The sequence below is a fragment of the Periplaneta americana genome, chromosome 1, assembly GCF_040183065.1.
Source record: "Periplaneta americana isolate PAMFEO1 chromosome 1, P.americana_PAMFEO1_priV1, whole genome shotgun sequence".
Lineage (NCBI taxonomy): Eukaryota > Metazoa > Arthropoda > Insecta > Blattodea > Blattidae > Periplaneta > Periplaneta americana.
The window spans coordinates 95,989,482-96,005,539 of NC_091117.1; the positions used below are offsets into that span (position 1 = coordinate 95,989,482).

Sequence of the window (16,058 nt, forward strand, 5' to 3'; positions counted from 1 at the left end):
TCTGGCAAATCTGGATTGTTGTTATTGTTGATTAGAGCTGAAGAGAATAAAGCCACAAAGACTATTGAGTATTTAATGCAATTGTTGAATTTGTGTATTAAATTATTTGAAAATGGTATATACCCTTCAAGAGAGAACAGAAATCATCCTTACTGTTTAAAGTTAGAAAATTGCACAAAATAAGCTGTGTTTTCATCCTACAATCAACTGACAATAATAACAATACAAGTTTCCAGGCGAAAATAGAAAATAAAAGATGCGAAAACAAATTAATTAGGTATATAAACAATAAAGTGAATACTCTTTCAAATTTAAATATCACAAGATAGGGGTGCCATTTGAAATTTCAAAGTGGAGGTAGCTAGGGGTGAAAATTAATATGCAATTAAGACTGGTTTTAAACTTCCCCCTCAATGTCTAAATTAACGTGTTCTTTGTTTAATTAAATCCTATTTAAATATTTTAGTTATTTAGACTGGGAAGTTTTGAAATGAACGCTCTGTATGTTCATGAAAGGAGTGGAAGTGTCATCCAATCTATTGAACCGTAATTAAATTCACAAGCTCGTGAGCACGAAAACCTACGTGCCAGTGGCATCGTTGTAAATAATTGTACATGTTTGGAATAAACCACAGTACGCCGGGAAGTACCCGCACAAACCCCATTATTCAGCAGTTTGAGTAAAGTGCAAAAGGAGTCTGTTACTCTTTATGAAAGCATTTTTCATAAACTGAATCCATTTTCAATTTCATAACAATTTGTTGCCTGATTTCTCGGTACAATCAGAAGCTTAATAATTGTTCATTCTGTTTGTTTGATTTATAGCTGAGATCGGCGTTTGATCTCAGATCACTTGTGCTGGACAAAGGATCTGTAAAATTAATTTTCTGTGAGTTCTTCACTTCAACTGTTATTCTTATTGAACCAATGTTCCATTATCGCCTCTTCACTTCATCTTTAAATAACTCTCTTGTTGAATTGGATGACACGCCATTCAGTGTTCATGTGTTTTCTTATTTTCTTGTACGAACAATGGTTGACCTCAATTGGACGCTGGAAGACGTTTTCCAGAGATGACACTTTTCACAATATGTTTTATTGGCTTCACGACTCAGTGTCATTATCATTTGTTGCAGAAAAGATATTAGGCTACTGTTCACAAACTATTTTATTGAACTGCTACTCAAAATACACTTACAAAATAAATCATGTTTCTTGTGCCAAGTATGAAGATGATTCTTTTTATGAACTGCACACATAGGCACATTTGTAATCTAAAATCAATCGAGGGCCTGTACTGAACTACGCATGAAACAGGTATAAATTAGCACAGGAGTTCTTGTAACTTAGGGTTTAACTACGATGTCATTCATACACTCCACAACGCAGATCACTCCAATTAGAGGAGTTTCTTCCGGCGGCCTTGCCTTGCCTTAGCCATCGAACAACACACCTGTTACACGAACGAGGTTTCTCGGCTCCAATTGCACTGTGAAATGGTAAAGTTCTTTAAATGTGCAGGCTTACACCTTCCACCATTTCTTTCTCCGTTCTTTCTCTCGAGCGCATCCCCCTCCCCCCTCCATATGTGGTACCTAAGAGATTAAGTCTATTTTCGGCTTTTCCTCTTCAAAATTTTCTGGAGTTCCTTCAGTGGAACAGCGTAGCCCGAATTGAGACAAGTGGGCAAGAGGCTTGGAGCTCAGATATTCAATTTCTCGCAGCCCCGAACTCCCTTTGCCAGACGCGTTTTCGCGTAACTTTTAAAATTTCCTCCCATTTCCCTTTTTTTTTTTTTTTTTTTTTCAATTCAATTCAAATCAAAATCACTCCAACGGCCAAAGTTACCCAGCAGTTGAGAGAAAATGTAACCAGGTAACTTGTCCCAACTAGGATTTGAATGCAGGCCAGTTCGTTTCAGGGTCAGACATGCTAACCATTACTCCTCAGCGGTGGACCAAATGTAGGCTTAATAGCTTTATAAAAGATCTGTTTACGCGTTACATTTTCTGACTTTAACATGTTGAACTGTCCCAATAACAACTAGAACTGAGTATACTTATGGAAGAAGCACAGATTTTAATTCCGGACTTCACCGATAGCCTACGTTTTTCCGCTCTGTCGACTAATACTACACATTTTTTTTTTTTTTTTTTTTTTTCGGATTTAGATTAGCGTTACTGTATTTCAGAAAGTTTTGCGTATATCGTTGTGGCGTTGTAGAAAGGATAGCATATTCATTCATTCATCCATTCGTTCATTCATTCAGACATTCATTTAGTGTTCTACCCAAGGGCAGGTTTTTCACTGCAAACCCAGCTTTTTCCAATCTTTCCTATCTTCTCCCTTCCTCTATGTTTCCTCATATGACCCATATACATCTTAATGTCGCATATCATCTGATATCTTCTTCTACCCCGAACTCTTCTCCCGTTCACCATTCCTTCTTATGCATCCTTCAGTAGGCAGTTTCTTCTCAGCCAGTGACCCAACGAATTCCTTTTCCTTTTCGTGATCAGTTTCAGCATCATTCTTGCTTCACCCACTCTTTCCAACACAGCTTCATTTCTTATTCTGTCTGTTCACTTCACACGTTCCATTCTTCTCCATATCCATATTTCAAATGTTTCTATTCGTTTCTTTTCACTTCGTCGTAATGTGCATGCTTCTACACCATACAATGCCACACTCCATACAAAGCACTTCACTAGTCTCTGCCTTAGTTCCTTTTCCAGAGGTCCAAAGAAGATGCTCCTTTTCCTATTAAAAGCTTCCTTGGACATTGTTATCCTTCTTCTGACTTCCTGGCAGCAGCTCATGTTACTGCTTATAGTACACCCCAAGTATTTGAAGCTGTCTACTTGCTCTACTGCCTTATTTAGGCCTATAATTTGTAAGTTTATCTTCTGTATTTTTCTTCGATAACATATTGTAATACAGTAGGCCTGTTCGTCCTTAATCACTCAACATTAATCTTATTCTGTTATATTTGCTCTCTCTAATATCAGAAAATATGACTGAATTCAATCTCCTTATACTCGAAAACGTACGGACTTAATTTAAATGCAAGTAAGTCGCAAGCTATCTTAATAGAACATCAAAGATCGAAGTGTGACAAACAAAATTTGCCACCGATAATTGAAAATAATACATCTATTTCATACAGCTCGACTGTGAAGAACCTTGGAATTTATATGGAATGTGACATGGAATGGAATGAACAAGTGAATCACACTTCCAAAAAAAAATATTTTCGATTATTCATTTATTAAATCCTTGTACAAACACTCATGATGCCACATTTCGACTACTGCGATGTTATATTAAGGCCATGTCTCAAAGCTCAAGTCTATACTACACACTAGTGACTAGCAACTAGCTGACTTGTAAACTACACACTAGAGAGCTTTGGACATGTAGTCGTTGTACCTAGAGACCTTTATAGACTATTTTTCTTAAAGCTGTGACATTGTGGTTCAGCACTGAATTAAGAAGGCAGTGTCCTAATGCGGAAAGGACAAGAGCCTAAAATATCACAATATTAGAAAATATAAGGAAGGTACCGGAGTACCAATGTCAATGTTAAATGCTATCGTATTGTTCTACATTTTATTTCCAAATCATCTTCAGATTTCATAACCCCAATTGCTAATGAGGTGTCCAGGTTTGTTTAGGCTGTGTCTCAAAGCTACATTTTTAGCTGAAGTGAACTAGATAGTTGTCTAAAAAGACGGATATTACGTCGGAAGTCTGATCCAAAGCTACATAGTGCACAACAATAAAGACCATAGTAGCTAGTAAACGAAAATGCTTGCTTAACTGATGACTTGTTCACTAAACAAACATGGATACCTCATCAGGAATTGGCGTTATGATATCTGAAGATGCTTTGGAAGTGAAATAATGTAAATATAATGTAGATAACAGGTTAACTTTGAACATTGACATTGTTAATACATTCTTTACGATGTTTTAAATATCATTGTAATATATTAGGTCCTTATCTTTTCCACATAACTCGTAATGTAATAGCATTAGGACACTTCCTTCTTAATTCAGTGCTGCACCGTAATATCATGGTTTTTAGAAAAAGGCCATGATTCAAGCATACATATCCAAAGGTTCCTAGTGCATAGTTTACAAGTCACCTAGTTGCTAGTCACTAGTGTGTAGTATGTACTTGAGCTTTGAGATACAGTCTCAGTATAGAAGTCAACAATTAAGCAAGCATTTTCCTTTATTAGGTAGGTACTACAGATTTGCTTGCTATGTAGGCCTACTATATAGCTTTAGATCATGACTTGTAACGTCACATCCGGATTTATAGACAACTATCTAGTTCACTTCGGCTGAAAATGTAGCTTTGAGACACAGCCTAAGTAACCTAAATGCAAATCTAAGCAGCAGGCTACAACGTGTACATAATAAGTGCGTCGTAAGTATGATCATGTTTCCCCGTCCTTCCAAACTCTGTCTTAGTTTAGGCTAAGCGATCGATGAGCCTTGCATTCTCTTATTTAAAATTCTACGCACCGCAACCCCAATCTACTTGGCTTCTCATTTTCAAAATTTATCTGCATATCATCAGCTAACAAGCAAACATTCTGATGGGGGCAGATAAAAAAGTTATGTTTTTTTCTTTCAACATGTTAATAATGTCAAAAGAAGTGCTTATACAAATTTTGGTCACTCAACCGCAATTACGCAGGGCGTAAAAAAGTAACTTTGCCGGGGGCCGTTTAACAGAAAGAAAACACAATTTCAATGGAAAAATTTATTGAAACAGACATAGCAATTGTTGAGCTATTTTTCAACATATTCCCCACCGGAATTGAGACAGTAGTCATATCGTAGGATCGATACAGAGGTGCAGACGGCTGTCAAACGGTAGTTCCGATCCCAGGCGGGTAACTTCTACGACACAAGGATACAAAAATTGATTCCAAGGTATGACAAATGTCTAAATTTCGGTGGGGGATATGTTGACAAAGAGCGAAACAATTGCTGTATCTGTTTCAATAAATCTTTCCATGTAATTGTGCTATTTTTCTGTAATTGGCCTCAGGGAAAATCACTCTCTGGACGGCCTCGTAATTGCGATCGAGTGGCCAAAATTTGTATGAGCACTTCTTTTCACATTATTAACATGGTGGAAGAAAAAAATAACTTTTTTATCTGCCCCTCCGAATGTTTGCTTGTAAGTACCACGCCTCAGCACAACAATTTTCTCATTATACCCTGCCACAAGACATCTTTATATTCTTCATCCTATACAGTTTCAGTTGCTAGAAATAAATTGCAACTCGCTCCCGAGTGAAGTAAGGGGTTGTTGGACAATGACTTCATTTAGGTCAAAATTACATAAATTCTTGCTTAACAGGTTAATTACTGATTAATATTTGTTACTTATAATGAAACTAACTTCTGTCCATTCTTATTATTATCAATAATTTCTCTAAATAGAATACAAAACCTCTAATGGCAAAATCTCATTACATTAATATTATTTGCATTAAAAATATCGATATATTTTAGATTAAGTCCGCCGAGTGAGCTCTGTGGTAGCGTGTCTGCCTCCAGATTAGCCGGGACTAGGAGAGATGGCGGTGCACAACTTCTAATCACTAGATTGTGCGCCAATATGCCTGGGTTAAATCCCAAATCTCTCGGCGTATGTCACTGTTGATAGTGATTCGTCTGTCGGACGAGAACGTTAAGCCTGGCGGCCCCCTTGGTGCTATTCGATAGGAGTAGTCGACACCGAGTTTTCCCTCCTCCCTTCCTCATCTTCATCATCACCAATCGTTCCATACACTACACTTACACTAACACTTATACATACATACATTCATCCTAGACCAAGACATAACACTCCACAGATACACATCATGTACAGCGTGGCCCGCCGAAGTGGTGTGCAACTAGAAAATGGTCACAGTCGTGCCATCCATCCGCAATATGCGGAATCTGAAACACGTAAAGTGAAGTGGGTAGGCATTACATACATACCTTACATAGCATACATACATACACATAGCATACATACATACATACATACATACATACATACATACATACATACATACATACATACATATTTTAGATTAAATTTATATATTTTGATCCCTATAAGCACAGTTCCAGTAAATTATTATTAAATAAATTTTCATTATTTAAGAAACTGGTTAACTCAACTTAATAATAACTTATATAGGCCTACGTGTATACAGCATGTAGATTGACTTGTATCATATTAGCTCATTATTATTTTTCTTATAGGCTTGATTTCAAATTAAATAAACACACACTAGACGTTAAAATTTAACTCAAGGTTACCGCTATAGAATCTTTAGTGTATTGTAAACATTCATAATTAAAAATGTATGTCTCTATTGTATTAAGGTTGGTTGAGGGGAAGAGAAGAACTCATGCCTTGATTCTGCCAGCGAAAATAATATATTATATTCTATTGTAGCCTCAGGCATAGCTCAGTCGGCTAAAGGCTACCACACACAGAAAGCTAAGCTAAGCTACGCAAGCTAAGGAAAAAAATAGCTCTAATGCAGTTATATGGAATGGCACATACAGAGCGCTATGCTAAGCTAAGGTAAGCTAAGCTACGCTAAGCTAAGTTTCACAGATCGCCTAGGAAGCGATTTTCGTAGTTGTAGCTGACTTCGCGCATGCGCATAATCAGTTGTTTTCCCGGCATCTAACAGACGGTTGTGTGTGTGTAGGCCAATTTTAATAGTTATTTTATTGTTCGTACTAATTATCATGGAAGGACGACCAAGAGAGGAAATATTGATTGAAGAAATACAAAAATATCCCTGTCTCTATGACACGAGTTCAAATTATTATAGGGACACAACCAGGAAGGACAACTGTTGGCAAGAAATAAGTGGAACTCTCGGGATTGATTGTACGTATCTTTTATTATTTTACATAACTATTGTACCCACTATAATTTAGATACTGCTTATAGTCAGGTAATATTCTTTTCACTCTATGAAATTAATTTATTAAATTGCATTAAAGTTTATATTATTATTGTAACTGATGGGGAGTTCATTTCGAACAGTCAATCTTGATTTCTTCCTCTATGAACATAAGCTATTTGCCATGGTACACTTCCTTCATTCATGAAATAACGCATAAACTCTTGCCTAACATTGAAAGCCTCTTGAGTAGCATTGCAACCTACACGTGGAATCGAATCAAGACATGCGTCTTGTGTTAAAATTTCCTGTTCACATTGTCCTACTGGTGTCACGTATATATTCTGCCTCATATAATTGTGAAGAACACATGTTGCCTTTACAATTTTATCAACTAGTTCCACCCTGCATCTAAAAGGTTTTTCATAAACCCCCCATTGCGAAACCAGAATACCAAAAGTATTTTCAACAATACGTCTGGCTCGTGAGAGTCGGTAATTGAACACACTTTTTGGCTCATTGTTGTGAACTTGATCACGGGGAAAAGGTCGCATGAGATATCTCTTCAATGGGAAAGCCTCATCCCCAACAAATACGAAAGGCAAACTCTGACCGTGTGGTACTAATGGTTCATCTGCAGGTATATTTAAAGACCCATCTTTCAATGCCTTCCCGAATACACTATTTGAGAAAACGCCACCATCACTATTTCTTCCTTCGGCACCCACATCGATCACTGTAAAACGGTAATGTGCGTCTACAACTGCTAACAGTACGATTGAAAATGTTTTCTTGTAATTATAGAACGTTGTTCCACTATTGGATGGGGCACGTATAAGTACATGTTTTCCATCAATAGCCCCTAAACAATTAGGAAAATTCCACAGTTTTTCAAAATCTTTTGCTATCAATTTCCACTTTTCCTCTGATGGTATACGTAACACTTTGTCCTGTAGTCGATTCCAGATGGCTTCACAAACGTCATTTACTATAGATGATACAGTTGAGGCTCCTGTTCTGTAACTATATGCTATCGTTTTAAATCTGTCCCCAGTTACCAGATACCTGAAAGATACATATTGTTTTAGGCAAAGAAGTAAAAAATATGTGGAAAAAACTGAGGGATTGCTTCAGAGAGGCAATCAAAAGACAGAAAGATACAAAAAGTGGACAGGGAGCAGTGAAGATGAAAGAATGGAAATTTCAAAAACAAATGCAGTTCCTACTCCCTTACATGTCTACAAGAAGGTATGCTAACATAATATGTAATATGAGAAAGCAATCTTTAACAGTAACAATAAAGGTAATAAATGTGGAAATAAAGAATTTGTCTTAACAGTGCGTTATACTGCCTAAACAGTAATAAGCAATATTAATGTCTTTTTACTTGAATTACACACAGGAATAGTTGTAACATTAAAAAAAAGTTTCAATTTTATTAATGGTGCTATTATTGTGTGTATATAATTATTATCGAAAGTAAAAATAAAATAAAATAAATCGTAGTACATACAGTAGGCCCTATAATATTTTTAGCAATATCTATGTTGCATATGATTGAGTCCCCATAAGGGGCCTCCAGTTATCATCTGATACACATGTTTCCTTACAGCACCTATACAAATATTCAGATAACTCCAAGTCAAGGTGAAGAGAACTCGCAGCATGACCCTGCCGAGACTGAAGATAGCGTTACTGAAAACAATGATGACCCAACTATATCTGGATGTTCTGCTGCTGCCACTACAGTAGTTGATAATTCTCCAGTAGTCACTCAACCACCCAGCCATCCAGCAAAAAAGCAAAAAACCAGCCTTGCATCGAGCAGTGCTGAGAAAGTAATTGAATACCTGAAGACACGCACGGAGAATACAAATCCAATCGACATTTTTTTCACATCGATGTGTGAATCAACAAAAAAATTGCCAGTGGATTTACAAATCCGAGTGAAGAGGGAAATATTTCATACAGTTATGGCAGCTGAAGAAGAAAATTTTTGTAGAATAAATCAAGGACAAAATTTCACTCTGATTTCACCCCCCATAAACACAAATTCCACCCAACCTACTGTTGTAATTGTGAGCGAGAATAATAATACCGTACTCAACGATATGGTGTAAATATTGATAATAAACATTGTTGAAACTTTTGTTGTGACAGTAAAATATAAATAAAATATCTTATTTAGGAATAGACCCATGAATAATGTAAAATTCAATAACGTAATATTGAAAACATAGCGAACATAGTAATGTTATGTTCTTACCTCAAACATATTGCTAATCTTTCTTTTGGTGTTATAGATTCTCTCCAATTTGTACATTTTTTTTTAATATCATCCTCAATAATAGAAAGAAGTTCATGAAACTGCTCCTGATTCAGCCGAAAGTAACTTTTAAATTCTTCATTATTTCCATGCAATTCTTGAATCAAATGATGAAATTCACCATGTATTCCTCTAAGTCTTCCAATATCACGTATCCAAAATCGTCTCCTAGTTCGGTTTCCTTCTCTTTCTTCATCTTCCATGACAGCAGCCAATAAAATTGCCTCTTCTTCAAATATTGTAGTTGGATATCCAGCCATTTTGAAACATCTGTTTTACTTAGCTTAGCTTAGCTACCGTTTCGTGTCATAACACATCATAGCTTAGCATTGGTTAGCATAGCTTAGCTTAGCTTAGCTTGGCTTAGCTTTCTGTGTGTGGTAACCTTAAAGCGCTTGTCTGCCGATCAAGAGCTGCGCTAGGGCGCGGGTTCGATTCCCGCTTGGACTGATTACCTTGTTGGGATTTTCCGAGATTTTCCCGAACTGTAAGGCAAGTGTCAAGTAATCTATGGCGAATCCTCGGCCTCATCTCACCAAATATCATCTCGCTATCACCAATTCCATCTACGTTAAATAACCTCGTAGTTTATATATCGTCGTTAAATAACTAAGTAAAAAAAGTATTCTACTCTATTCTATTCTAAGAAATTACAACATCGGAGAATTAGAAATTAATCCATTTAATTTTTCTGGATTTCATAAGAGACTTGCACTTCCGGCAAACATGAAGCATAACAGATCTCTGTTAGTAACACCCTATTGTCAAATAATCACACGCCCCATTCCTCGTATCTGCAATGTTTGCCGCCACATTTCACCCAGCTGTCCATCACGAGGAAACGCCTCACGTGTGGATTACAACAGGAAACTATAATTACGAAATGTGATTCAGGGATCTAATTGACGAATGAAGTCTCACTTCATTATCTTCTGCAGATAATGCGGAGTGTTCTGCTGCCACAGTGATGTAGTGGAAGTTACAATAAGCTCTAAATCGTGCAGAGCGGCTCGTTTCTGCAGTAGGACTTGAATTACTGTAATGAGTTCAGTATCAAATTGACTTCTCATGATTAGTTCACAAATTAATTCCTCTCCTAGAAAGAGTGGGTGTGTTGCATTTCTCGAGCCACGTTACAAAACAATAAAATTGTGTTATTCGGGTATGTTTAGTTTTTGTTCATAATTTTCATGGGAGTGAGAAATGGAATGGTACAAATTATTCAGTCTGTAGCTATTATAATAATTACTACTACTACTACTACTATTATTACTATTATTATTATTATTATTATTATTATTATTACTACTATTATTACTATTACTATTATTACTATTATTATTATTATTATTATTATTATTATTATTATTATTATTGGTGGCCGAGTAACTCAGATGGTAGAGCAGTACAGAAAATAGCTAAAAACTGATAGGTACTATGTTCAATCCCAAATGGTGGCGGGATTTTTCTTGTTGTCAAAACTTTCAGAACGGCCTTGGGGTCAACTCAGTCCTCTGTGAATTCAAGTACCGGATATCTCTATACTCCGTTTCTGAAATCAGTAGAGTAAGTCGACATATTTGGGTGGAGCCGATGACAAGCGGAGCCTATCAGTGCGGGAGTGTGTTGCGAGCTACTTCGGCTTACGGCCACTAAGGGGTAAGATACGCGTAGCAGAAGGTGATGACTGGATTAGAATTTTAGATGGTAGTTTTCAAGCAATGCATTCCCCCAGAGCGGTCATTGGCACTGGTCCCCTCCACTCACCGCTTGCGCTAAGAACTTGTTTCGTCTCCTATATGAAGAGTTGAGAGCCATAGTGGGCCAAACGCCATTTATTAAAAAGGGAGAAAGCAGTATTAAAGTTAAGTGAATACCATAGTTTAATGAAGATTGATATATTATTTAGTTTTAATGTGTATAACTTACGTTATATTACTTGCTATATGTTTCCATTGAATTATGGTAATAACTTCATTTTAATCCTTGTTTTCTACGGTTTTAATAAATGACGCTTGGCCCACTATGATTCTGAAACCTTCATTTATTCTACACATTCCACAAATGGATTAAGTAAATGGCGGTCAGAGCGTGGTTCCGAACACATGTCATTCTAATACCGAGATTATAAAAGCATGCGGCCCTACCTCCATATTCATATTTCAATGAACTTTTTCTCCATTATTATTATTATTATTATTATTATTATTATTATTATTATTATTATTATTATTACGACTGGATTTATCTTGCTCAGGATAGGGACGGATGAGGGCTTATATGAGGGCGGCAATGAACTTCCGTGTTCTCTAAAAGCTATAAGTAGGCCTAAAGGCCCATTCACAATGAAAATTAAACATAACCGTAACATAAACACAGAAGTTTGCGCCCAGGCTACCAAATGGGATCATTCACAATGATTCACATAAGCATTGACATAAACATTACCGTAAGACGTTAACATGAAAGTTTGCGAACTCCAAACTTTCATGCTTATGCTTAAGTGATTTGCAAACAGAACACAATCGTGGAGCGCTGAAGTATACGACAGAATATGATGAAATGGCGTCGTTGTTATGTTTCCATGGTTACCAAGTATGTTTGCTGTTATGTTTATGTTCCCATCGTGAATGATGGTATGACTTCTTCATTTTATTGTAACGTTAAGTCAACGCTTACGTTATGTTTAATTTTCATTGTGAATGAGCCTTAAGTAAGAAAGTAAGTAAGTAAGTGAGTGAGTAAGTAAGTAAATAAGTAATTATTATTATTATTATTATTATTATTACTATTATCATTATTACGATTGGATTAATCTTGCTCATGATAGGGACCGATAAGGGCTCATGTGAAGGTGGCAATGAACTTTATTATTATTATTATTATTATTATTATTATTATTATTATTATTATTATTATTACGACTGGATTAATCTTGCTCAGGATAGGGACCGATAAGGGCTCATCTGAGGGCGGCAATGAACTTCCGTGTTCACTAAAAGCCATAAGTAATATTATTATTATTATTATTATTATTATTATTAGTATTATTATTATTACGACTGGATTAATCTTGCTCAGGATAGGGACCGATAAGGGCTCATCTGAGGGCGCCAATGAACTTCCGTGTTCATTAAAAGCCATAAGTATTATTATTATTATTATTATTATTATTATTATTATTATTATTATTATTATTATTAAGGTAAAATTTAAGGTAAAGGCCGTGGAAGCCCACAGGGTAGAGGGAATTTAAGGCTCTCACCTTTGCAAATATTCGATATTAGTAGGAATAGCGATCACTCTACTCATTTCTCTCAGAGGCTGAGTAAATACCAGAAGTATAACGCGCCCGAAAGAATGGGATCAATGGAAAACTCCACGACTCCATCCGGAAACTAGACCAAAATCTTCGGATTGCAGCGCAATGTCTTAACAGTGCCATTGGAACCAGCTTTATGCTATTGTATTATGTCATATTTTTATCATTATTGAATTAATTTATTTTAAAATACACATGAAACACATGCATTTGATGCATATATCAGTTTAAGCATATTATATAAATGCAAACTTACCGAAATTCATTGAGTCGATTGAGGAAGGTCGTCTTGTTGTCCAGGAGGAGAGTGCTATTTTCATTTTCCGGAACTTCTACAGGAGGCCATGTACTCATGTTGCTCAGTGCCTGATTTGTGAGTTCAAACCTTTGGTCTATTCCTGATCTGAAAATAAATGTACCATTTTCAATATTATTTGACACATATTCTGAGATGCTTCAAATGTAAAGTTTACAATCAATCTTCGCCAGAGCAGTAAATAATTATGATCACTTTTATGTTGTACTTTTGGCCCAGGGAAAATAACTCGCCTTAGAAAATACTCACAGTGGCTATATTTATCTACAGCTTTGACGAAGTTCATCAGTTTTCAAAATATGTTCACTTTATTACATTATATTTTGACAATATTTCCGAAAAAGTTAGCCTTTCCAGTACTGCGTCCTTAAACAAACCATTAACAGTCTTACTAATAAACCGTGTATAGTTTTTATACGAGACTTATGCAGAGTTGAGACAGAAAACGTTACTAATAAACCATGCATAAGCGATGGATGTATAAACAGGCTGTAACTATACAATGTGAATTGCAGTAGTTATATACACGAAACCCCTTGTTTAAGAGTTGTATAAGCCGCCCCTCTAACAGCTGTTCGTATCGACTGTCATTTTATGATGATGGTTGCATTGTAACCTTGTAACCACAGAAGAACAAACCAAAGAGCACAGAACAATTAGAATAATATTGCTGCAGCTTGTACTCTGACCAAAATATAGTGTGGTAATCGATTAGAGCCAGTTGTATTCTCGATACTTACCACGCCACACTAGAGCGCTCTACGGATGCAATAGAGAACCTCAGATATTCTATTACCTTTCATAACGAAGTAATGACGAAACTATGACGTAGCTGTGTAACTGTTATACACGACGTATGAAGTGATTATTAGTAAGGAATTTACACACGACGTATGAACGAGCTACTCATTGTATAAGCATAAGACAGTTATGGAGTATAGAGCATAGAGTTTTTATTAGTAAGACCGTTAATGTAAAAAATAAGAGATGTGGAAGGGAATTAAGTAGGTCTACATCGTGTCGAAAACAGGTTTTCAAAGTGATTTTACTATGCACCCACCGGTTTTAGCTAGTTGGAAGGGTTAGGATACCTGTCCAGGTTGGTTCCAAGGAGGGTATTGACCAAAGAGTTTGTAATACTTACTAGAGACACATACCCGTGAATGGCAGGCAAGAAAAATGTCACAAATTGAATCGGCTAGCATCCGCCATTAAAGGGAGTGTTTGCGGCGCGAAATTCGAAAACAGTACCACAATACATTGATGTAGCCTGGCGATAGACACTATTTTAAACATATTTTACAAAGGATGAGTCGTGATGAAATAAACATGAATGGCAGAGGAGCGCTATATTTATTAAAGTATTATAATAATTCATCTTTGGCGATATTCTAAAAAATAAATTAAATCACCCATATACTGTACACTCGGGATAAGTATGTGAAATATTGAATAATGGCAATGTCAACATTAATTTTCAGTATTACTAGTATTGTTTTAAGGACATAATAATGGATATTTACTGTAATATTTAAAGTTATCTATATTTCAGTCCTTTCATGCAAAGGAAAAGGAAGGTATATGGTGCTTAGAAAATATTTAGTGGTGAAATATGAGATCATAAAAATTCTGGAAACTGATTTAAAATATAATGAGAATAAATTTTATCATAAAACAATCTATTCATTGTGTAGTTGACGACCACCAAGTTAGAGGTCAGTACAGACTTTTTAATACAATTAGTAGCGGTAATAGTAGGCCTAGTAGTAGTGGTAATAGTAGGCCTAATAGTAGTGGTAATAATAGACCTAGCAGTAGTGGTAATAATAGGCCTAGTAGTTGTGGTAATATTAGGCGTAGTAGTAGTGGTAATAATAGGCCTAGTAGTAGTGGTAATATTAAGCCTAATAGTAGTGGTATAGTAGGTGTAGTAGTAGTGGTAGTAGTAGGTCTAGGTTTTGTGGCAATAGTAGGCCTAATAGTAGTGGCAATAGTAGGCCTAGTAGTAGTGGTAATAGTAGGCCTAGCAGTAGTGGTAATAATAGGCCTAGCAGTAGTGGTAATAGAGGCCTAGTAGTAATGGTAATAATAGACCTAGTAATAGTGGTAAAATAGGCCTAGTAGTAGTGGTAATAATAGGCCTAGTATTAGTGGTAATAGTAGGAATAGTAGTAGTGGTAATAATAGGCCTAGTAGTAGTGGTAATAGTAGACCTAATAGTAGTGGTAATAATAGGCCTACTAGTAGTGGTAATAGTAGGTCTAGTATTAGTGGTAATAGTAGGCCTAGTATTAGTGGTAATAGTAGGCCTAGTATTAGTGGTAATAGTAGGCCTAGTATTAGTGTTAATTGTAGGCCTAGTTTTTGTAATGGTAATAGTAGGCCTAGTTTTTATGGTATTAATAGGCCTATTAATAGTGAGACCTAGTTAGTAGTAATGGTAATAATAGACCTAGTAGTTGTTGTAATAGTAGGCCTAGTAGTAGTGAAACCTAGTTAGTAGTAGTGGTAATAATAGACCTAGTAGTGGTGGTAATAGTAGGCTTAGTAGTAGTGGTAATAGTAGGCCTAGTAGTAGTGGTAATAACAGACCTAGTAGTAGTGGTAATAAGAGGCCTAGCTAAGTCATCAGCTATATTTTCACTAATTTCTTTGCATTTAATACAACCAAAAACTAGAAGTACGTACTGTACAAAACGGAAATTACATGATTAATTAATTTATTGTGAAACAAAACAGTTTATACAAATATAGTCTGAGGATTTTCTTATGCACTCTGCTATTATAATCCACTGTACTTAATATGATGACACCTAACCCTTACGTACATTGTTTAAATCAACCTTATAAACCTGATTAATGTGTTTATGGAAAAACTTTATCCAAGAAATATTCCGACATCTGGAACATTCTCCAAATATTAAGATATGCATGCTTTCCTGAGCATCCTACAATAGTAGTTATGTTCGAACAATTATTTGCGGCGCAGTATTTCACCATTTTCTTATTATTTCCCTTCAAGTGTACTTATATTTATTCGTACTCCTCAAATAAGCATGAACTGCTCGCACTCCCGGCGGAGCATTAAAGGCTGGTTCACAATAAACCGGAAACGGAAACGACAACGGAAACGAGAACGGAAATATTGTTAAAATA

General features: G+C 36.0%; 2 protein-coding genes and 1 long non-coding RNA gene across 4 annotated transcripts in view; 1 reads left to right on the forward strand and 2 right to left on the reverse strand.

Annotated features, from left to right (window-relative positions):
- Nucleotides 1–16,058, reverse strand: part of LOC138698454 (uncharacterized) — a 659,361-nt gene that overhangs the window by 193,736 nt on the left and 449,567 nt on the right. Inside the window, exon 4 of the mRNA XM_069824399.1 lies at nt 12,843–12,989. Coding sequence (XP_069680500.1) covers nt 12,843–12,989 — 147 coding nt within the window. The remainder of the gene's footprint in view (nt 1–12,842; nt 12,990–16,058) is intronic.
- LOC138698473 (uncharacterized) lies at nt 6,593–9,208 on the forward strand. Of its 2 annotated transcripts, none has more exons than XR_011331879.1 (3): nt 6,593–6,607; nt 8,027–8,186; nt 8,551–9,208. It is a non-coding gene; the product is annotated as an uncharacterized lncRNA (long non-coding RNA). The 2 variants fall into 2 exon arrangements; XR_011331878.1 differs by lacking the exon at nt 6,593–6,607 and adding an exon at nt 6,786–6,922.
- Nucleotides 6,910–9,524, reverse strand: LOC138698463 (uncharacterized). The gene is made up of 2 exons (XM_069824410.1): nt 9,205–9,524; nt 6,910–8,003 (listed from the first exon to the last, which is right to left on the reverse strand). The coding sequence occupies exons 1-2, from the start codon at nt 9,522–9,524 to the stop codon at nt 7,082–7,084; spliced, it is 1,242 nt and encodes a 413-aa protein (XP_069680511.1). The 3' UTR covers nt 6,910–7,081.

Excerpts from the sequence above, each read along its gene's own strand:
- LOC138698463 (XM_069824410.1), bottom strand. The coding sequence starts at position 9,524 with ATGGCTGGATATCCAACTACAATATTTGAAGAAGAGGCAATTTTATTG. Across the intron at positions 8,004-9,204 it reads AGATTAGCAATATGTTTGAG|GTATCTGGTAACTGGGGACA; the intron begins GTAAGAACATAA and ends TGTATCTTTCAG.